This window comes from Triplophysa dalaica, chromosome 4 (genome assembly GCF_015846415.1).
Source record: "Triplophysa dalaica isolate WHDGS20190420 chromosome 4, ASM1584641v1, whole genome shotgun sequence".
In the NCBI taxonomy this organism is placed as follows: Eukaryota; Metazoa; Chordata; class Actinopteri; order Cypriniformes; family Nemacheilidae; genus Triplophysa; species Triplophysa dalaica.
This window is the reverse complement of record NC_079545.1, coordinates 15,318,025-15,342,911: the sequence shown is the minus strand read 5'-3', so window position 1 is coordinate 15,342,911 and position 24,887 is coordinate 15,318,025. Positions and strand designations below refer to the sequence as shown.

Genomic DNA, 24,887 nt, shown 5'->3' with positions numbered 1-24,887 from the left:
AAAACCACAGACAAATGGACCACGAGAGGAGAGATCCTCGACTGTGAACCACACAGAGTAGATCTCCATCCAACACCAATGTGTGACGGATCTAAACATTATGTCCCGCTTGGGGGAATCTATAATATAATACGGTGGAGTAAAGTTTTAGTTTTAAAAACGAGTTTTAGAAGTTATCTGAAAAGTACTCAAAATTGTATTAGATTGTTTTCATGTATTTGCATTTATGCATTTATCATTTCTGTAGAATAAAATGAAACGCTATCTATCAGGACTTTTTTTTAGTCTGTATCACTTACACACAGAAACCACATCCGCTCCTCATGAACCACCGGACAAACTGTTCTTCAGTATCATTGACTTCCACAAAGTTTATTCACAGTTTGTGCGTTTTCCAAATTGCATACACATACTATTATAAATATCTGCAAAATACCTGCAAAATACAAAGAAAGTGAGAGTTCTCTTTAATCTAATCTAAATGAAATCAAGTGTACAGTATGTAGCGCACAAGTATTCTGAACAGAGTGAAAGAGAGAGCGAGAATATTGCCAACACAAATAAAAAACGAATAGCACATGGGTTTGACAAGGGTGAATTAGAAAAGAAGATGCACCGATGCATTTTTTATTATTATGCTTTTAATGAATGTCACATTTTACAGCTGTGAGAGCAGTTATGACTAAACAAAACACTGAATCACGACTTTAATAACAAAACTGCATTTATTAAGACATAGATTGCAAAAAAATCACTTAAATCTTATTTACAGGGTGTCGGTCATTCTTAGATCAAAAGAACAAAAAAACCCTGAAACTCAAATTACCATAAAACTGTAGGGATGTATTTATATTTAGGAAGTATTTGCATTGTAAATTTATATTTATATATACGGATAGAGATGTATTAAGTAACACAAACTTGTATTCTTGATGCGACTAATCCTGATTAATCATTAAACAGCCCTACAAAACTGTATAACTTTCATCACTCAAATAGAAAAAAGTAAAAAATAAAGATAATAAAGACACTTCACGAGTGCATCACGATCAGTCCAACATCTCATATTGTCTCCAAAACCAGATACTCCTGTAGCTCATAGTTCCTCTACCACGAGCTGAAGTCTCCAAAACCCGTTCTGCCTTTGGGTTTCTTGGCAGGTGTTTCACTTGTGGAGGGTTTGTCATTATTTGGATGGGAATGTTTCCTGTGGATAGAGAGTGAATGAGACTGTTTATTATGGTGGTGTAATTGATTCAGTAATGATCATCCAAGTCTGACCATAGCAGCGTGATTCAGTTATTAAAGGACAGAGCGCCCCCGCAACGGATCTGGATATTTAAGCAAAACCTCATGTGTAAATGTAACTGCAGTAGATAAAAAATATTGAATCAACACGACAAACAAAAAATGCTAGACTATTCTTATAGCCTATTTTTGTGCATATAAAAGTGAAGTAGCAAAAACAGGACTTTTTTTTTTTTGACTACAGAAAACTACAGAAAACTATGAGAAGAGGAGCATTGATGGGTGTGATCCAGAACTCTGGTGTGAGCAGCAGGTTTGTAGATATGTGTGAGTGTGTGCGTAGGGAAACAGTCGGGTTGTGAAGGATAATTAAAAAAATCTCCTGCGGTTCTCTGTAAACGTTGCTCATATCCCGATCCCTGCTGTGATGCGGGACAAACCCCCTGACACCCACAAACACCCTGATGTGTCTTAATGAGATTTAGACTTCCGTCGAACAACAATCCTTCCAACGTAAATGTTTGTGTTTATGTACACAGAACCACGGACAGGGCAGAAGGTTCCTTCTCCAACATGACAATGATCCTAAGCAAACAGCTAAAACAATGCAAGCGTGGCTTATGTCCTTAAGTGGCCCAGCTAGTGCTTGGGCTTGAACCCAACTGAACATCTCTCTAGAAACCTGAAAATGATTGATGATATCCATCCAACCTGATAGTGTTTGGGAGGATCTGATGAGAAGAATGGCAGAAAATTGCCAAATGCAGTTGTGTAAAGCTTGTCACATCACCCAAAAAGATTTGAGTCTGTAACAGTGCTTTAACCATCTTCTGAGTTAAGGGTATGAATACTTATTTTAGTTTTTTCGTTTGAATAAATTTGCAAAGCTGTCACAAATCTGTTTTTTGTTTTGTCAATATTGTGCATGGAGTGTAGATTACTGTGAAAAGTATAATAATTTAAAGTAGTTTAAGATAAGGCAGCAGCATAACAAAATGTGAACAAAATGAAGGGGGATGAATACTTTTTCAAGGGACTGTAAATGGACATCATACAAAGCGCATGGGTTTGATCAACAAAACAAAACCAGGAGTGACAAAGTCATCCAATACCTTGCAATAACTCTGCTACTAGATTTAGTTATGCTGTGATCATGTGTGACTCCATCTTCATCGAGCTCGTATATATTGGCTGGTTGGCTCTTGTCACATGACCTGCTGTGCGCTTGCGGCTTTCTGAAACGCTGAGATTTTTTCATCTCGATGCAGCGCCGATGCGCTTGAAAAAAAGAGTGCGTAGCACTGCATGCGTGTCGTGACTGTGTCGCCTCCTATTTCCGCTTACCTGCTGCACGTCTACATTTCAAATAACGAATATGTGGGCGGAAAAGACGCGAAATGTGAATCGGGTTTATCAGATCCAAACGATCTCCAAATCCAGAGTTATATCCACCGTTTACATAACATCCGTCACCGAAATGCAGTGAGCAAACAAACACAGCTAAACTTCGGTCAGGCGAGTGATGTCGCATTGATGGGCCTGCTCTTTCAGGGCGAATGGTCAATGAATGGAATAGGATCCCTGTTACGAAGACTTATAGAAAACTTTCCGAAACAAGTTGGAGCGTATCGAGCATAGAACTACTGCGTCATACGTCCAACTGGTTTTTTAACAAGTTGACCATGTTAAGCATGAGAAGCCAGCACGTTCAACAGTATAATGAAGTCAGAATGCATGTTTTTTTTTTCAGTATTTGAGGTCTGAAAAAATACATAGGATCTTTTCTGTTATTTTGAGTTTTCATTTTCTGCAAATAAATGCAAATAGAAACAATACTTTATTTAAAATTTGTGTGAAATATTGTTCATAGTTCACAGAATTAAACAAATATGATCATTTTACCTGAACACATTCATATAAATGGGAAATTCGGAAAATAATTTTACAATTATATTTGATTTTATTATTATTTTCGCGGCAGTAGACCAAACGTTATTTTGACCAATACATAAATGTTAATGTAAATATCAGAAACTTCAGTATTGGAAGCAAAAATGCAATGTAACTCAAATGTGAGTTCAATCTTCATTGCTGCACATTCACACGCTGCCACTATATATAATATATGTCATCATAATACATATATGTTGTCAGATTGAGATCCTTTTGCAATGCATTTAATACATCCCTTAGTATCCTCTCATCAAATGATCCTGAAGATTTCATCTCAAAAAAGTGTTTCATCATGAACGTGTGTGTTCACTCACTTAGCAGTCATGTTGATGTATTTGCCCACTCCTGGTCGAAAGGTTTTCGGCTGTGATTCTGTCTTTGCTTTGCTGGTCGAAGCAGAAGTTTGCGCTCTCTCCTCCTCCTGTTTCTGGGTGTCTTTCTCCCGCTCGGCTGTGATCTAAACACACAGCATCATGCTTTAAAAACAAAACAAAACAAAAACCGACTGACTCCCTGTATACTCATACATTAAACTCACCTGTGCATCTGCTTCTTCATAAGGGTCCACGAATACCGAAGCACTCAGAATTTTTAATTCGGACTGCAAGTGTTAAAGAGAAACAGAGAGAGAGACAGAAACAGAATAAAGCTAAAATTCATTTAATTTAGAAAGCCAAACAACGCAGACAGCAATTGTTTGTAGATAAAGTAAAATTTGGGATTTGATGAAAGCATGCACGGCCCATCCACCAATCACATGTCAGATTTCAGATGCTACCGGAGTGATGAAAATGGCTTCAGCACCTTGGGTTTGTCTGTTTTAGGATCACTTTCAACATTCTCCAACGCTGTGAGAGCCTCAAATCCACCAACCACTCTAGAAAAAAAGTGAGGGAAATAATAACCCATCAAATCATGTTGAAAGTCATTGTTCAGTGCCAAGACCTGAAAATCTTACAAACAAGACTGCACAGAATCTCTTTAAACACATGACATTTCTCAAAATACCTTATTTCATGTTGCACAGCAGTCAGAAACCGGTAGTGAACCACATTCGAATGAATAAATGACAGAGTTTGTATTTTTGAGCGGACTGTTACTTCCAATGAACTGTTAATGACAGCAATCTATACACAAACGATAACTAAACCCCACCCCCTTTCCCATGTTTGTTTTGTTAGGTCTACATGCACACATGTGTATTTTCTTCACATCATTCCTGAGAGGTCTAGGGTTGTCATGGGAGATTTTTTGTTAAACCGGTCTCAGGTTTTCTCCCCAGGCTGCATTCTTGTTGCAGGTGTACACATACATATGTACATTACAAGCGGACAAGGGCAGCTTGTGAGTGTGCACAAGAGTTTGTTGCAGATTTATGCCAACAAACCTCGGAATTCCACAGCTTGAGCCCAAGGATTTCGTCTCAAAGCCAAATAGACTAGACATTCCCTGAAAGTGTGTTTGTGTATTCTGAACCAACAGAAGTGATGCTTTACAAAGAGAAGCAGACTAAACAAGTAATGTACAATTTTTGAATCGTAACACAAACACACAATGCACAATGAATAAATAACAACGCCCCATCAACAGCTGCAAACTATGTTTTATAAAACATTTATTAAACTCTAAAACTGATCCGTGCAACAGAGGTCCTAAACACAGAGACCAGCTGTCAATAAATGATATGTTACAGTACATAACAAAAGCTTTAAAAAGTGACTTCAGAAACTTGTTTGTTCCAATGCAAACACAAATCCAACCTCCCACAACCCCTCGAGACACAGGTACAGCTTGTGTGCGTGCTTGTGTGCGTGCGTGTTTACAGATGCATTGCTGACATTCGACAGAGAGCGGTTCTCTATAACTCCTATATAACAAACACTATTATACGGCACACAGCGCTCTGCTGAAGTGTTGGCTCGGGGAGACATGACGTACAAGCCAATATTTTTTACTAGAGACAAAACTACATTTAGGATCTACCTTCCAAACACGGTGTGTTTCCGGTCCAGATATGTGCATGAGCGGAACGTTATGAAGCTGAAAGAGAAAAATGATTTATTTGTAAAAACTGCTTTTGCATTGCAAGGCAGACAGATTTTTTTCTTAAAAGCCAAAGAATAAAAAATATATTTGGTGTATTTAGAAGAATGATTATGTCAATTATGTCAATCAATAAAGGGGTTTTCATATATTGTATAATACATTTAAAATTGTATATCATTTTTTTAACAAATATACAAATTGAAGCTTTATATAAAACACACATATCACAACTAACCCTACACTTTTTAAATATTTTTTTAAGGCTGTAATTTGTAACTTTTCCTAATAATCTATATCACCACCTCTGTTCAAAGCGTAATATTGAACATCACTTAAGAAAAAGAAATTTGTCAAGCTCAAATTTATTTGACAGCTCAAATTTGAACTCTTTTTTATAAGCTAAATGTTGTGAATCAGTAGAGACTAATTTTTATGCACTTTGCTTTTTGTACACTACAAAAAATACAGATTGCAGCTTTAAGTTAAAAAGTTCCTTAATTAGTTTGTTTAAAGGTCAGTTTGTATGCGTTTAATACCTTCAATCCTTAACTCTTTCACCGCCATTGACGAGTTATCTCGTCAATTAAAAAAAACGCTTCCCGCCCAAAGACGTGTTATTACGGCAATCAGTGTTTGTACTGTAATACAGAAGGTGGCGCTATAACACACCTTTGGGAAAAAGAACAGAATCCCAGAACGTATATGTTTTAGCGGTTTTTAATGATTGTTCTGAGTGTAATCTGAGCGGAATCTTTGACAAAAAACTTTAATTATCTCAGCTGTTTAATCAAAGTGATGCATTTTTGAAGAAACCTACCCACATCTACTGAGTGTTAAAAAACGAACAAATGAAGATAGAAGAATACGGTTTCTTTTGTTTAAAAGCTGAGACTCCGTTCTTTCATTTGACATTTCACTCTTTATAGAAAATTTACTGTGAGCCATTAAAGTTTGGTAAACATGTTAAAAAACGCTGGCGTAGGCTGGCAACTTTTTTTTTTTAAAGGCTGGCGGCGAATGAGTTAAGACGATCACTCAAATATTAAAGAGAACGCATGAATAATTTCCTTACAATGCAACTATGGCATTGATTGAGCAGATCCAAATACTCACAACTGAGATTTATTTGTGTTGGGTCCTGAGTTAGCCATGCTGAGAATACCACGACCCGTGTGTGACAGATTGGGTCTGAATTCATCCTTAAATTTTTTCCCCCAAAACGATTCACCGCCTGCACAGAAGAACAGAGAGATGATTGACAGAATGAGGGAAAGATGATATGAAATTAGCAAACAATGTAACAAACATTTAAATACACGTCTGTTTAAAAAAGGGATTACAAAAACACTAAGAATAATTTGTGTATTTTCTTTAGAAAACAGGAGTTGCTTTCTTGTGCAACACTGGAAGAGTAATTCAAAGTTGACTAAATTAAAAAACACCCAAGTTTAAAATGTATGCTATAATGAATGATGTTTTCTAAATCTCTAGTTCCCTAAATCCACGGCAATGAACAAGTCATTTAATGAAATTTAACAGATAAGCATTTCATCAGGACGTCAGATTTCAGTCCTGTTGAAATATACCCGGACTATCTTTTTAAATACAATCAAATCATTTAAAAAGCTCAAAGCCGGCACCATGTGTGGAGGATTGTATATTTTCAGTTGTTTAGCAGTAAAGTAACATCTACTCTTTACCATCAATCTGCTTTTTGAAACTCGCACACCCTCGTGAAGAGTCCAGCAGGCGACATTTCTGCATTATTTATGACCCTGCTGACATTTTCTACACAACCCGCCCATACTGACTCGATTAAAAAGAAAACGGAAAAAGGTTATATTGTGAATAAAGGTATTACAAAAAAAATCAGATTTTTTGGGGGGGATGTACTCGTGTTTCCTTGTATTTGGATATGACCAACTAGGCATGGGCTGGTATAAGATTTTGACAGTATGATCAACTCGGGCCAAAATGACGGTATTTCGGTTACAGCTTTAAAATGTGTTCTTTTAAATGTCTGGGTAAAACATTGAACACAATATATTTTACTTTTAAGCAACACAAATATTTGGAACAGTAGTAAATAGTACAGTACGGCAGGTTAAGTCAGTGGTTCCCAAATTTTTTGAAAGCATTGCATCGCTTTCTAGTCTTTTCGCACACATTTCTAGTAATTAAACTTACATGCATGCATACATAAATGTATGAAAAAATATATATTAAATGTAGAGGAGCAAACAACAAATAGGAAAAAAAAAATTGACCTAAAAATTACTCAAGGAAAAATTTAAATGTTGCCTCAAAAATAAACTCAAGTAAGTTTAAAAATAACACTAACAAAAAATATAAAAATAAAAGCTAATTTAAAATATTAATAAAACTAAATAAAATTAAACATTCTGCTTCACTTCTACTGCCACAGCAGAGCGAGTGTTTGCCTTGCCAGCGCAGCACCGCCTTTGTCTATTCTGTACAGTGTGAGCGCCCACCAGAGAGAAGCAGCTGCAGACCGTACTGATGCGTGAATGAGATTCGCAGTTTGCATGTACAAACAGTGTTTCCAATAACTAATCACCTATTGACCTTATTTGAGCATTTATGATTACAAAACGTGATGAAATGCCAAGACTATAGACGTGTAAACATGAACACAGACGGATTTTAGTTGTTCAATGAAAATAACTGGTGGTGTGTTGTTTTAAGGGGTCAGGTTCACTCACAACTACATAGTTTTTGTAGTCTGCCAACAGAAACACAAAAACTATTTAGTATTAAAAATTTTAGAACTTAAGATAAGAACCTATTTAATGTTAATTTGGGTGATTGTTTTAATATAATACTATATACTACAGCTCAGAGAGTAGAGATATGAAGCAGATCGGAAGCGCATAGTTTGTCAGATAATACGTGATGACGTCGCTGATAAGCAAATTAGCATGTGGCGTCATCTGGCGAAATTTAGCGACTTCTCGGGCAGACTTTAGCTACTTTCCATTAAAAAAAGTTGGCAACACTGGATTTGCATCCATTTCTAGATCAGCTGCAAAGGATGAATGTCGCAATCGTGTAATCCAAAACTGTGAGAAGATTGAAGGCTTCTGGCCTGAATTTGAAAACTAAACGCTTTCTTCTTGTGTTTGTCTCTGCTCTTCAGTGCGAGACAGAGGTCTCAGGTGAGGCTGGTGCATTTTTTATAGGATTGAATTTTAGAGATGCCCAAGCCCTTTCAGCCCTTTCAGCTTTTCGGCTAGACGTGAGCTTTTAACACCCGTGATCGCGGGAGCACATCTGACAAATTTATTTTACTTACTGCTGCATCTCTGACACAGAGGTCAAATTTTCTAGACAGCTCCCAAAAATTGCAAAAACAGCGCATTGATAAATACGGCCAATGGAAAAAAATGATGTTTTTACAAGTCACATGACCATTTGCGGTATTTTTGGGCAGAACATTTGGAAAGAGAGGATGTAAGAAATTCACATTAAGTTATATCTTATATGATGGCGCAATAAAGAAAAACGAGTGAGTGTAGAATGGATATTTATTAGGAACGTGACGTAATATGAAAATATATGAGGAAATTTAGAAATTTCTCTTTACCACAGTAGATGACACTATGCGCTTCAGTTGGTTTGCGTGGTATCACAGTCCAAAATCTAAATATTCCCGATGGTTTTTCGTGGCCCTCCTCAGACTCCACACTCACAGGAGTTATCAGACACTTACAGGAATGTAATGGAAAGGATATATTCTCACACTGTAAGTTTATCTGATAATTTATACGTTTGCAGTGGTTTTGTTGTTTGCAAATATAACTCAATCAGCAGCTTTATTGCTATATTGCCTTCTCATTTAATAACCGTAATACAATTATATATTACTCCTCATAAGTTGTAAAATAAAAATATTTATTTATTCTCAGTTTGCAACGTAATAGTAATGGAAAGGGTAGAATCTGCTCTGACCCATATCGTTTGTTTGCTGAAATATGCAGTGATTGTCGCCAACTGGCAACCGAGCTGTCAAAATACACTAGTGGGTAAATCGTCAGTGGGTGAGGTCACACGGACAGAAAGCAGTCATGCACATTTCAGAGTGGAATAACTGGCTATAGCATTGTTTTTGTTGGATAAAACAATATATGAACTTAGCATGTTTTCTAAATGTCTACGAACATATTAAGGTATTGTTTTGATTTAATATGGTAAAATGATAACATACGACACCATTAAGTTTTACGCAAATCTGTAATGGAAACCTGGCTACTGATGCACAGCACATGTGAAAAACCATCTCCGAAATAAACTTGTCCAAACTAAATATACAGTCGAGAGAGATGAGCTGAACATATGAGAGACTTTTCATAACGTTTCTATAATTTGAAAATAAACTAAAGTAAACTGTAGGCCTATTACCTGTACCGGTGCCTGTAGGGTCTCCTCCTTGAATCTGAAAACAATGAACAACAATCATAAGTCACAGAAAATATAATATTAAACTGAGTGACATCAAGACTTTATCAATCATGGAAATGTCGAAGAAAGATAACGAAGAAGTGGAATAAATGTTTACAATTTGTGTTATATTTCCACTTTTAAATAAGTAAACAGAAAGGGTGTAATATACTTAAATATAAAGTGTGAAAAAACTGCTTGCTACAGAAATATCAAGCTCCATTGAAGGCTGTTACACATTGCTGTCATCATGGCTCTATTCATTAGACAAAACTTACATAAAGAAACCTTTCGGACTTAAATAATAACTGTAATGATTGTTAGTTATGATCTGGAATACCCAAATTTAAACACACATAAACATACAAAACATACATACAAAAGTGTGTACTTCAGCAAAAAACATAAATGAAGAATTTATAAGAGAAATCAACGAACCATGAAATTTCGAATAGAGCGGTGGAATACGGTGCCGTCGTAATATCCTTTCTTGCACAGTTTAATAAAGTTTTCTCCAGCCTTAGGGACCTGATAAAAAGAAACAAATGTCAGTCCTAAATGTCACAAAATGTGATTTATGAAAACTGTTTCTTAAACATGACCACACCTTCTTCGTGGAGAAAACAGAAGTGAAAGGCATGATAAACATTTTTTAATACATCTTTATTTCTAACACAACAACCAAATAGACACTTGCAACTAATTCCAAGTATTCTCAAGGTATATTTTTCACGTATATCGCCCCTGTACTGTGAGACGCAGAAATCGATTCTACATTACAGGTGATTCCCGAAAACTGGTCAAGTGAATCAAGATTGAAAATACATTAAGATTTGGATGCCACAAACATTCACCTTGAACAAAAAGCTTGAAGTAAAGATGCCAAGATAAAAATCAGTGTCAGTTTTATTGATATTAGAGGGCATTTTTTATAATTCATTTTTTTGTCTATTTAAAGGACCATGAACATAGTGCATGTATTGCCATGTCTCGTTCGCATTACTATATTTTTTCATGTTTTTCTTTTATAATGTATATAACTTACTTTAAAGCATGTAGTGCATACACCATGTGGCATCATGTGTTTGTTATATCAATATCTGAAATGTCGGGGTGCATTACAAAAAGAAGGGGATGGTTAAGGCCAGTTGTCATGAAAATATTCTCACAATGCAAAAAATCGTAATGGTCCTAAAAATTGACTTTAAAAATTTCCCTCTTTTCCATTCAGGGAAAAAAATGCTCCAGATATGGTCTTAAGTTCACACTGGCGTCCATTAGTGATCTGTTAAACACTGTGAGTGTGGGAGAGAGAGAGAGAGAGAGAGAGAGAGTCATTTACTCGTCAATGATGTGACCTCTCTTCTTCAACCTGATTTGACAAGCACACAGCCAATGAAAAGAAACAAAAAAGCACCTAGTTACTAGGACTACGAACATGACAGAGGGCTGTTTCTATGTCCTATAGGCAGAGTTTACCTTTTATCCCAAGTGACTAAACCACACACAAAGACAGGAGGATGTCTTCTGCATTCTGTATAATATGTATCTGTATAATGTTTGTGTGCGCGCGCGCGAGAGATAGAGAGAGAGAAAGAGAGAGTGAGTGAGAGTGAGAGAGAGAGAGAGAGAGTGAGAGAGAGAGAGAGAGAGAGAGAGAGAGAAAGAGAGAGAGAGAGAGAGAGAGAGAGAGAGAGAGAGAGAGAGAGAGAGAGAGAGAAAGCGATAGGTGGTCTTACCGATGACAGGGGGAGTATTTGGAAAACGTGTTTGAAAACAGTCATTATTTTAACAAAGGAAAAAACGTAATAATACAAATAATGCTTACGCATAAGATATAAACAAACAAAACAGGTGTTGAATGTCCTAGCACGTTAAACTTTAAAGGTCCACAGTGTAATTTTTTGGGAGGAAATTGACAGAAATGAAATATAATAAACATTACTATGTCCTTAGAGGTGTATAAAGACCTTTTTACATTTAACATTTGGCAGACGCTTTTATCCAAAGCGACTGACATACTCTATCCTGTACATTTATACATAGGTATGTGCAATCCCCTGGGATCGAACCCACAACCTTGCGTTGTTAACGCAATGCTCTTACCACTGAGCTACAGGAAAGCTTAGAAAGAGCTATTTCTATCTACATACACCGCATGTCCCCTACATGGAATTTCGTTGTGTTGTTTCTACAGTAGACCTAAAAGGACAAACAGCTCTACAGCTCTATCTTCTTCGGCAAAGCGAAAACGTGACGAGATCTTGGTACTGTGTCAGTTGCCGTAGTGCTTCGAAAGCAAGTGGTGAGAGGGTTGAGCTGTTGGTTGCAGTTCACAATCTACATTTCATACACTGGACCATTGAGGGAACTCAACATACAAATACTTTAGTAACGGGCCTTAGCATATTAAACCATAGGAGAGAAGAAAATATTTTATACACTGTAGCTTTAAGGTTTATAAGGGATTACATTAAGCCGCAGTATGCATGAATGCATAAAAAGGAAAAAAATTATATAAAACATGATAAACGTGAAGAGATTTGCAAGCACGTAATCTTAGGTATGTAAATAATTCAAAGTTCACACTTGTGTTAAATTGAAACACAAACTTGACAGATATATAGAGAGATAAGTGAATCGAGTGTGTCGGTTTCATCTCCAGAGTGACTTACTGTCAGAACACTTACATAAATATCAAACAGGGTCTCTGTATCCACCCAGTCGAGGACAGAGAGAATCGTGGGTAAGTTTTACTGCCGGCACAAGGCCATAAAGAACACCATTCTTCTGGGGAAGCGTTTTATGGCAGGGATGATTTTACAAGCTCGGTGGGATAGAGAACCAACCAAAGGAAGAAATGAGAGGAAAAAATAAAACAAATGGGACGGTAACACTTCTTAGAAAGATGCGTATAATGACCTGAAAACACCGGAAATTTTGTCCAAACCTATATTATATAGTTTTTCAATTTAATTTAATTTAGTTTTAACACAACTTTGAAGCAGTTTGCTAGTTTTTTTTTTTTTTTTATGCTTTTTCTTTAGTTTCATTAGTTTTGGTCGTAGTCTATATTATTTGTAATACAAAAACTCGTCAAGAAATGGTTCAAAAAGATTGGTGATATAAAAATTCAACAACTTTTTCTATATAATTTTTGCGCATTTCAATTTAACAAACACAACAAAAAATGTGTTTTCTTTATTTCTTTATAATAATAATTTATTATTATTATTTCTTTGTTTGTATGAATCCTTAATGTAATAAAAAAGATTTTCAGCTTTAGTTTTCATTATTTAATTTCTGATAAATTTCGGTCCACACAGCAAAAAAAAAATCTGTATGAAAACCTGTTCATGCGTTTCACACTGTTACCTTATCACAATGTAACTCCAGATTCAAATCCCCTTTGTTGGTTTGCAGGCGAACATAGCCTTTCTTCTTAACATACTGGTATCGAACATCATCATCAGCAATGGCCTCTGAAAACACAATGACAAACATTATCAGTACTACATCTTTGCTTTGACAGTATTGACACATTTAGCATTACAGGCTTATGCAAAACACAAAAAGAATAAACAGGTATGTGAAACCTTAGACAGCTCCTTCGACAGAGGTTTTCTGGGACATATTGAATCCAGATTCAAAACCTCAGACACAAATCATTTCTGTGTCTTACAGTTACAGGTATTGCAATGATGCAATATTGTGAAATGCACCAACTTCCTCACAGCATTAATATGTGGAGGAATTGTGTAATTTGTTGTGCGTGTCAGCAGTTAAGCCATGACAACCAAATAATAAAATGTAAACTTCAGTTCACATTATGAAATCGGAAATACCGGAAAACTCAAATGATATAAGATCCTGGGCAGAATAAGGCTGATAATGAAAACTTTGGCTGTGAGAATCGACTGAGAGAGAATGTTACCAGCTTCATGAATGGTAGCTGGAGCCATTGCTGTGGATGTGAAGGATGCAGAAACTCGTCCAGTGGAATAGTGAGCCTAGAGAGGGGGAATTTTACAATACTTCATTACTCACAACTTTTCACAATAACTTTTTACATAGCTTTTATCAATTTAGAAAAAATTCTCATAATGCCTTAAAATACAATGACAACATCCTAGACCAAGAAAAGAGAGAGAGAGATAGGAGAGAGAGTGAGATAGAAGAGACAGAGAGATATTCATAATTATATATGTGTATATATATATATATATATATATATACATAAATTTTAATTGTTTATATTTCAACGTCAAATTTTATATTTACATAGTTTAATCACACTTTTTGTTTGTTGTTTTGTCTTGTGTTTTATGCGTAATGATTTAGAAATATTTTAAGTACACACAATCCTGCCAATAAAGTACCATTAAATTAAAAACAGAAATTGAGAAAGTGAGACAACCAGGAGAGAGAAATAGAATTGCATCCATTTCTGCTTAAAATCTGAATGTTGAATTACAGCTGCAGAGATAAAATAGACAAATCCAAACAGGAAATAAATCACGTAAAGAGGAAGTCACAAAACCACTAAATAAACATTACATTTACATGTCTGTGTAGCATTCTTCATCAAGTATTTTTATGAAGATTTTTACCTCTTCAGCATTCACTGGAAAAAAGTAAAATACAAGAAATACAGCAAAACTAATAACAAATGATGTGAGGTATTAGTCCTGTCGTAGCATCAAAGATTTCAAAAAATATCTTAAATATGTCCCTATGTAAATATACATACACTGCCTACAAGTTTGGCTAAAACAAATTGAAAAGCCTAATTTAATCGCCTCAGTGTGACGCAGAGATAGCCCATCTCAATCAGTCAGAGAATGCTAGTCCATTTCAATGTCACAATGCCACGCTAGCACGGATAGGCCTGAAATAGACTGGCATGCTGAAGTCCACCCAATTTAACTAAACGCCTGCCTTGTGAACGGGCTGAGCAAGCAAAGCTAATATAGCTGGAAGAACAGGGGCAGATATTCTTATACCCGGGGTAGAAGTCATCCTGGGACATGGCCAGAGATGCATTAATAAACCACCACAGAAAGAGACTCGCTATCTGGAAAGAAGGAATTTGTTTTTGGGAGGACGTTTTCTAAAAAGTATGTTCGTGAAATGCTATTTTTAGACACAGAAATTTCAATGTGACTTTCTGAAGAATTTCAAGTGTTATGTGTGCGTGTAGCCGGTGAAGGATCCTGCAAGGCCATTTTCTTCTGCTCCAGTTGCTTTGTGATGTTGGTAGAAACTGAGAGGCAAATTACCTCATGATGCACTGACACTTGCTCAAACACACACACATCCAAAGACACTTTACTGTGACCCAACCAGCTCTGTTGTATGTGTCCTTAAACACCACGCATAACAACGCAGTAGAGTCACCCATTAGCACCCTAGAAAACAGCCAACCTCCCAGACAAGCAACAAGAAGAAATCACATTTCAGACGTTTATTTATAGCCCTCATAATCTTAGTCGAGGTTTCAGATTAAGGTTCAATATCATGAAAACCTTGCATTTTGAAGTGATAAATGTCATGAGGAAAGAGCGAGACAAAATACAAATCGAAATTAGAAATACACGGCTGAAAGAGCGTTTGTAGTTTCTCTTGAAAGACTTACAGCATTGAGCTTGTCTGTTTTCTTGGTTTCTGGCTCTTTCATGGTGGAAGCCAACAGCTGGTCTCCTTTATAGTCCCTGTAGAGTTCAGCCAGCGTTTCTCGCGTCTCAAGATTGGTGGTCTTAAGATGGTACGCTGGGTCTAGTTTGGCCTTCTCCTCATCTGCAGAGAAAGAAAAAAACAGACCGAGTTCCATCAAAACAACATCTTTATGTATAAAAACACATTTGTTTGAAAGTTTAGGGTCACTTTGCTACAGGTTTCTCATTGTTTAAATAAAATATTTTAGTCATAGGGTGTATGGTTAAAAATCTGAAATTAGTTTACAGAGTTACAAATAAGTTACATATTTTTGTCCTAGTGAATACACAAAAACTTTAAAAAATATATTTAGACAGCAACAAACATTTGAATTAAATTAAATATTTAATTTTATAAAACATTATATTATATCTTTTTTAATTATCTTTTTTTTTAATATCAATATTTTGAATGTTCATATTTTCTATTTACATTTTTATATATGTTTTTTACTTTTCAAAGCTATAATCAAGAACAGATAAGAGTTTGTTGTATATATTATATACTATAATATATAGTGCATTACAATATGTATTAGGTATTAAACATGACTGCATATGGGTATATGGACAAATAAATCCTACATGTCTTATTGTGTTACTGCAAAAAAAGTTACTAATACTGTATATTATTTATATTTATAAAATTATTTAGCATAAGGGAGATTTATCTTCATTGTTAGTTTTTCTCCAAATGTTTGTATGTCACACCAAATCAGGTTTTTCGTCTATTAACAATGTTTCTTAAAATTACAATTCAGGCTTTTCAATTTGTTTGGAGAAGGAAAATTATACAAACTTATAAAGATAGTTGCAAAAGTGTTGCAGTTCTGCAGAATAAATAAACCACATCATGAAATCTGCTACACCAGCAATGTACATGCTGTTGCTTTACTGTCACTAATATGGATCTTCTCGGCTAATTTAAGTGCGACCTGTCTGTCCGTATAAAATACGCACTACTATTCCTGCAGCGATGGTCATTTTTATTGGCTTCTGTGCCCTTTGTAAGCCGTTCATTATGTAGAGCAGGTCCTCTGTGAATGCCTCATTAACCAATTCATCTCCCAAAACCATCACGACTAAAGCATGTAATACCATTATGTAATGAAATTTAAATAAGCGGACAAATGTGAAAATAGGACACCTGAATACTTTTGTTCTCACAGGTGAGTCTGTCTGACATTTATGGCCAAGTAAAGGCCCGTTTACACCAAGAATGCTAACTATAATGTATAGATGCACCGATATATCGGCAAGTAATAGCTATCGCAATTTTTCAGACTATTGGTCGATAGTTCAAAAACAGTTGACGATCAGGGCCGATATATCCTGTCAATCAAAAGAAAACAGGAAAATGTAATTTGTGCACTGTATACAGAAAATGTTGAGAAACATCACCAGTTTGATGTTCAATATTAATAGTCATTATATTAATTAATAACAATCAAAAAGTTAGGAAATATACATTTAACCTTTATAATTTGGTAAATGCGAGTTATTATAACCACCACACTATCGGTATCGGCAGATATGACTCCGGATATTCAGCTATCGGTAACGGTGGAGAAATTTAGTATCGGTAAATCCCTACAATGAAGATATTGTTATAAGCTTCCACACCAATCTACCATAAAATTACGTTTTTCAGAGTTCGCATACTTGCACATTCAACTTCAAACAGATTTTGCTTGGCGGTCCATGTTTTATCGTCCATCAGAAGAAGAAAAACTGCTTTGAAAGTGATTCCAATGACACTATCTTCTGTAACGTTCTAGTTATGGACTGTGCTATTCTCTTACATTTCTTCAGATTTATAATTCTTTATAGTTATCATCTTTGGTGTGAATATTTCCAGAATACAAAAAATCGGTGTACTCTTGTGTAAATTTGCCTATTAAATCTTACAAGACAACACAATCAATGTAATAAAAACACAACACACAGCTAACCTGGGTCCAGGACTTTCAAATTGTTTTTAACATGGAAGAAGTTGGACACGTTGAATTTATCCAGATTTGTAGGATCCTAGAACATGAAAAAGAAAACAAGACGTTATATGACTGTTAGGTGACAACTGTAGCTCATATATAGGCGTTCTTATTTATAAATCAGTATGGTACCCATGACAGTACTGCATAAATATAATAAATCTGCTTGTTCTACATTTTCTCCAAAGACGAGCGACTACACTGTAATGGATGTATTTTGGCACTGTCTTATCAATTTAGAGGAAAAGTTGCTGGCTGCACAGTTTGGGGGATTGCCCACTGAAACACACACAAATAGTGAAAGTTCAGGACATTGTCTCTCTAGGTCTCTGCTTTGTTTCACCCACCGTATCTGTTCCAAATAGGTCAGACAGTGAAACCGTAACCCGGCAAGGCTGTTGAAGTCCCTCAGCCCTCAAACATCCTTCTCATCTCAAATACTTTCCCTCCCTCCACCCGAACCCTGTTTAAAACAAATCTCCAACTTTCCCATCCCAAAATAACCTCCAAAACTGTACCGCCAACAGCTGCAGGGAGAGACACTTCCAAACCTGACCCATTCGGTCTAATCTAACCCGAAAATATCTCCAGGTCCCTTTCTCTTTCTCAGAACACACCCGTAACGCCCATCTACAATCTCCATGAGCTAAAATAAACTGTGCAGGGACACAACGGATCAGCTTTCCATTACTGGACAGTGTAGGTCAAACACACAGATTCAGCCTACAGACATCAGTGCCATGCACAGATCTCTTCACAGAAATCTAACCCTTGTTACATAAATTCCTTTCTAACACTGTGTTTACATGGATTAACACAAGACTTTACAACCTTAGACAGTCACCACATGGGGCTGGAATAGAACAAAGAATTAAACCAAAAGTAAACCGGGTCACGGCAACATGAACAAGGTTTAAAATCACCAATGAATCGAAACTGACCATATTTATTGTTCTGGCACACTTGCCTGGTTTTATAGTGCATGATTCGCTGAAGCATGTTATTTAAAAACAATGGTTTCTTTGATCTCTTACCAAAAATATTTTACTTAAATGTGACCCAGTCTGAAATCCAGGCTAAAGTAATTATGAAGAATGTAATTATGAGATAACAGGATTAAATTTTTGCACAAAGTACATTATTTAGAATTTTATGTAAAAAACTAAAGTAAATCACAAAATAATGAAAGAAAAGTTGGTCAAGCACAAGAATCTTAAAGGACGTTAAGGTGTATCTACCATTTACAGTTATTAATTGGAATGACCCAGTTTTCCTGTGTCTGGATTTGTTTCTTTTTTCTTTGTACAGGCCGCATTACTGGCTCTTCTGGTCATGGAAGGATTTTCTATGGTTATCAACAGTCAACCAAGTTAGCAAAATCAAGTTATCCTTCAACCCAACTTACTGAACCCTGACCGGCTGTCAATCACGAACCCCCCTGAACTGATCAAAGACCAGACTGTCTGAATCTATGGCGACAGCTGTAATCAATACAGCGTACGTAAATAGTCTATACATTCAACCTGACACTTCACAACACGCTCATCTCACAGACATCACAACAAACATATCAACACATGAATGTTCCATAGCTACACTCCGCGTGACGCACCTGTAACGTGATGAGATCCTGACGGGTGAAGGGCTCGTCGGTCAGCAGGTCTTTATAACTCTTTGTCTTGATGTTGAGCTGTTCCACCGCCTGGACAAAACACACATTCACAAAATAATGACAAGCGTTCATGTTTGAATGTTTTCACAAATACATCTTACATCTGCCATATTTTGGTTGTCGATTACATTAATTAGTAGAAGCCTAAACATTTTTTCACTCATCAAAAAATAAATAAATAAATTACAATGATGCTAAAGAGGACAAATGACATAAAATAGGACAGTCATTGAGTTCCACACATACACATGCAATTTCAGATCTTTCCTTCATGATAATGTATGGAACGTAAACTTTTGACTCCTTTGGAGCACAACTGTCTGTTATCATTGTATGCTTATGTTGCATGGAAAAAAGCTTCAATTTTGGCTGAAGTTCATGTACAAACACAGGCTGTCTGTACAGGCTGAATGGGACAAACATATAAATTAGGAATTTGATGCAAGAAACTTGCAAAAATTACAAACACAAGGAAAGATCTGTAAAGAGAATCATTCAGAAGGTGCTTTTGTTTTACCTCGTTTGAGAAAACATTTCCAGTGACTTTATTGGCAACAATGTGAGAGTTGTTTGTGAAGACGGTGTACAGGACAGGACAGTGGTACTTCCCTAAAACACAGGACAGTGAACATGAGCTTCGATCCATGGTCTGTTTTTATTACACCTATTGCTATTGACAAGGCCCTGGTAAGAGGATCTAGTGAGAAAACACACACTTACCATCATTGTTTTTGCTGATGTTAAGCTTGATGAGGGATTTAGCTTCAAGCTTCTAAAAAGAGAGACAAACAGAGAGTGAGTCATTCCTTAGAAAAAATAATCATGCTCTTTACAAACTTTACCAACAGCCATTTCATGATTACACACATCACAATTCATCGCAATATTAGCCACACACATGTTACCGTGTTTGGTGAACTGTGATTTATGCATATGATGTAATGCAAACCAAGAAAGATGCATGTGTTACTTTTACATGTTATTTATTTAAAATGCACCCATCACAACACTCTCTTACTATCATGAACATTTTAATGCAAATTTTTTTGAAAGATAAATATACACATAATATACACATAAAATATACACAAAGAGAATACTCTGTGAGAATAATATCGAATGTAGTTTGCTTGATATAATTTGGTTAACAGGATTTTATCCCATGCAGCCTTTGTTATATCAGTATGAAGTGAAGCGATTTTGAAGGCCGACAAAACATATTGATAAGAAATTTGAAAACAAGCACTTCCTATAGGATTAAGTGAATCAACGAATTGTTAAGAATCAGATCAGGTGGATTTTTTTAAATAATAAGGTTTTGATTCAATGGTCAAGTATGCTGGGCAATATTGTAAAATTGACATACTTTATACTTCAATTCAGCAATGCATTTTTGTAAAATAACACATTCATTTTTTCGTTACAAATTTTCAATTATTTTTCAGATGTATTTGAAATGGAAGACTTGGACTAAATAATGAAGAAAAAGCAGATGTAAAATCATTCAATGCTGTTTAAAATGCATCTCAATGTGAGACCAAAAAAAGCAGCTTGAGAAAATAAAAAGATAACCTTTCTATAAATTTTGACAAAGGTTTACAACACTGAAGATGATCAAATCGAATATTGTTTCATTTGAGTATTATTCTCTTTAGTCAAAAGTTACCATTTAGTTCCATAGTTACATTTATGATAGTCCATAGTTTATCATTCTAAAAGGTGGAAAAACATTAATAGGGAACGAGTGAGCCTATATTTTTGATCAATGGTGTATATTTAACATACACATCTGTTTATGTTTCTCTGTCCTGTACACACACACAAGTCCGGACATGTCCAAAAGATCGGAGTAACAATCCAGCTAAGTAAAAAATGTGTGAGGACATGACACACACACTACTTTTATACCAGTTTAAATACAACTTGTGAGTAATGACAACTTTCAAAAATGTAAAAGTATAGTCAAACCTGTGTACACATATACTTTACTATCGCCCCTAATGAAGGCCCCCTCACATCGAGTGAAACTCATCAATCATCAATATTTCTGAGAAAGGTCAAACTGAACACACGTACACACATGTCTAGACACGTATTCAGACACGTAACTGTGAAAATTTAAGGATGAATTATGAATAACAGTCTTGTGGTTAAGCAGACGTTCAGATTGAATGTAGAAGATTCACCAACCACACAAACACACAGTAAGCAAATACGTCCTGTCTCACACTCAACAACCGATTACGCATGCAGCACACGCATGCTGAGATTCTATAACTCCTATAACATAAATTAAGGGTGCAGTAATGGCGCACATGTCCAGAGAACTGATTTTACAGCATTTTACACCCCGCTTTGGCAAACAACTGGCAGACAACTTTAAGCCACTGTCAGCATGCCTACAAAATATACAGTTTATGTTATATAAATTTGTACAGTATGGTACATTTTCTGCCCTCTAAGCAATACAGGACTCAATTTATCTCATTTAAGTGGACTCATTGGCATAAAAGTGAAACTATAAATAGAGTTAAAGATTATAACATGCAAAACAAATGCAAAAGTGCTTAGATATATACTTCAGAAGGTGTCAAGTGATATACACCTAAGAGATAGACCTTGAGTAGATATGTGAGGCTAAGAGACCTACAAATAATTTCTAGTATAAGACATAACCAGTTGAGGTTGCATGATGAAACTTTATTTAAATTGACCAAATTGCACTTTACAGCATGTGCAGAACTAAGAAAGTCTGAAAGCTTTGGAGTGCATGAACTACAACAGTTCATGTTGTTTATTCTGTGATTTACTTAGTGTCATATAATGTTTGCCTTAGATTGCTTGTAGCATATCATGTGGAGTCTATCGCCCTCTAGTGGTTCAACAAAATGAAACAAGAAATTAATATTATTCAACCATTTTAGCAGACACTTTTACATTTAGGCATTTGGCAGACGCTTTTATCCAAAGCGACTTACATTGCTTTATCCTATACATTTTACATAGGTATTTGCAATCCCCTGGGATCGAACCCACAACCTTGCGTTGTAAACGCAATGCTCTTACCACTGTAGCTCAGGGAAGCTGTAGCTCAAGGAAGTTTGACTTTTGTCCACAACACTAAGTGATAAAACAATAAATAAATAAAAATGCTGTTTTATGAAGACATAAATTATATACCTCTCCAGTAATTGGGTTGGTACCATACTTCTTAATCCAGGGCACTATGCTCCTATTGAGGAAAAAAACAGTTTTCTGAATCATTTATGAGCTCGCTTAAAATACAGCAAAGCAACATCAAATACTATAAAGTAGTCAAAGCATCTATATACAGTAAAGAATTCAAATAACAACTTAACAAACAAAATAAGATACTGCGATACACTACTGCTGGTGAAAGTAATACTCACATTAAATCAAATACCACCCCATCCACTGTGCACATTGGATATTCAAAGGGCTGAAGAGAGAGACTGTGAAAGGGATAAACATGACAATTTAAAAGAAAACAGAAAGACACCTATTACTGTACAGAAAATTCCAACAGCTGCGTCAATGGAAATGACAGATCAGTAGTTATGCAGGCATGCTCTGCTTTACTAGATCTAAACTACTGACCACAAGTATCACATTAAATGGGAAGTTTTATTTGATAAACTCACCTGCAGTGATCGAAGGGAAGGCGCCTAAAATTGCCTTGAGGAATTTCTATTAACAAAATGAATAAATATACACTATTATTGATTTCAAGCATAAATAATCAAAGCTTATAGGCGCACAAAAAAGGGTTCTTGAACATCTGAGCAACCCTTTGAAATATGTGGATGTCACTGCACAAGTGTAGATCATCACATTTTTATAAACGAATGTCACCAAAAAGCGACCAAATAACGTTACATCAATTTTAAAGGAATATTCAAAATTGTATTACTAAATTAATATCATTTTGTGAAAGGTTTGACTTTCTGTTTCTAATGCAATTACAATCATACATTTTGAAATGTCAGTTATATGTGGTGCCACTATGGATCAATTTAAGACGAGGTAGATGTACCTGATTTCTTCCCTCCATAAAACTCAGTGTATTCTGCACATGTAATGTACCTGTAACACACAGATAGGAAGAAAAACGTTTTTCACACAAAATAAAGATTAAATAAGAGAGAACTGGCAACAGTTTATAAATAACTACATACATTGAAAATCACACTGAAACGTAACTGAATAATGTTGTGTACGATATCTACATCACGCGGAATGTTTCATTTCAACTTACATCTTATCTTTTTGATGCTGTCTTTTACCCATTTTTGTGGACGAAGAGGTTACAACAAACCAGAATAAAAGGTCTTCAAAAGTATAAAACAACACTGCGTTCGCGACTGTTTAAAAACAGAAACCTTTCCGGTCTGTGTTTTGTACGACAGTCAAATGTGTCCGGAGTGAATGGCAGCACCTAATGGGCCGCTCTGATGTCTCAACAGTGCCGCCATATTGGGAAGGGCAGGGCGGACATATGCAAACATAAATGTGAACGTATAACAAAAATATTTTTATAACAAGTTTAGAAATGTAAAGGAATTGTATTTTTTATACATACAGAATAACTGCAGCTCCATAGTCCGTCTTGCCTTATTTATAGGGCCGTTTTGCCCTCACAAATATGGTGTCGCCGTTAGCCCAAAATTATATTTTTGTTTACATATGTGACCCTGGACAACAAAACCAGTCTTATGGGTCAATTTTTCGAAATCGATATTTTTACATCATTGGGAAGCTGAATAATTAAGCTTTCTATTGATGTATGGGTTGTTAGGATATGATAATATCTGGTGGAGATATAACTGTTTAAAGGGTGCAAAGGAATCAAAATATTGAGAAAATTGCCTTTGAAGTTGGTAATAAGATGCACTGTTACTGGTCATCCACTCACAAAAATAAAGTTTTGATATATTTACATAAGGAAATTTACAAAATATCTTCATGGAACATGATCTTTACTTTTTATCTTAAAGACTTTGGGCATAAAAGAAAAATCTATAATTTTGACCCTTACAATGTATTTTTGGCTTTTACTAAAAATGTTCCCTTGCTACTTAAGACTGGTTTTGTGATCCAGGGTCACATACAGTCACTCAATACTAGTGAAATAATTAATAATTACTTTAACACTTACATTCTTTTTATTTTTATATTGATAATTGATATGATATAAAATATTAATAACCAACTATAATTATTTATTTAACATTTCAGCAGATGTGTCAAATAAATCTCTTAATTTTCCCTGTTGGAAAAAAAATAGAAAAATGTACTTTTACTTGCAGTTGATGTGTTTTGTAAATATAGATTGTGTTTTTTACTCAAAACAATGAACCCCTTAATTTGTGGAAATTATTCATGCTATCTGGGGGGTGGGAACCACCCGACAATGTGTGTAAATATGTGTGCATATTGTGTGTGGAGCATTTGTATGTGGGTATGTATGTCTGTCTTCTGTGTTTTCACCTTTTTCTTGTTTTTACAGGTATATGACTTTAGTTGCTTTGCTTATAGTCAATATGTCTCATGTACAGCTGCTTTGTAACAATGGAAATTGTAAAAAGCGCTATATAAATAAAGTTGAGTAGAGTTGAGTTGATATGTGGATTTTTGGATGTAATCATACAATAAACGTTTAATATGAGATTAGAAGAGTTTACATATTACAGGAATAAAACACTAACATTAAACACTGACTTCATAATTTTTATTATTAACTGTCTGCTCATGACCTTCAAGGGTCCTAGGTATGTCTATTTTAAG

General features: G+C 35.5%; 1 protein-coding gene across 1 annotated transcript; it reads right to left on the bottom strand.

Annotated features, from left to right (window-relative positions):
* Positions 1–706: 706 nt before the first annotated feature.
* ppil2 (peptidylprolyl isomerase (cyclophilin)-like 2) lies at positions 707–23,515 on the bottom strand. Its single transcript, XM_056746883.1, has 20 exons — positions 23,359–23,515; positions 23,137–23,186; positions 22,745–22,790; positions 22,493–22,555; positions 22,263–22,314; positions 19,803–19,854; positions 19,600–19,691; positions 19,023–19,112; positions 17,372–17,447; positions 15,341–15,501; positions 13,640–13,715; positions 13,081–13,187; positions 10,144–10,233; positions 9,667–9,700; positions 6,361–6,478; positions 5,185–5,241; positions 4,006–4,078; positions 3,740–3,802; positions 3,516–3,658; positions 707–1,207 (listed from the first exon to the last, which is right to left on the bottom strand). The coding sequence occupies exons 1-20, from the start codon at positions 23,388–23,390 to the stop codon at positions 1,108–1,110; spliced, it is 1,575 nt and encodes a 524-aa protein (XP_056602861.1). The 5' UTR covers positions 23,391–23,515; the 3' UTR covers positions 707–1,107.
* Positions 23,516–24,887: the final 1,372 nt, after the last annotated feature.

Bases quoted from the DNA above. Each gene is read 5' to 3' on its own strand.
- ppil2 (XM_056746883.1), bottom strand. From the start codon at position 23,390: ATGGGTAAAAGACAGCATCAAAAAGATAAGAT. The intron at 23,187-23,358 runs GTAAGTTGAAAT...TGTGTGTTACAG, and splicing joins CAGCATCAAAAAGATAAGAT to GTACATTACATGTGCAGAAT. The intron at 19,692-19,802 runs GTAAGTGTGTGT...CCTGTGTTTTAG, and splicing joins CATCAGCAAAAACAATGATG to GGAAGTACCACTGTCCTGTC.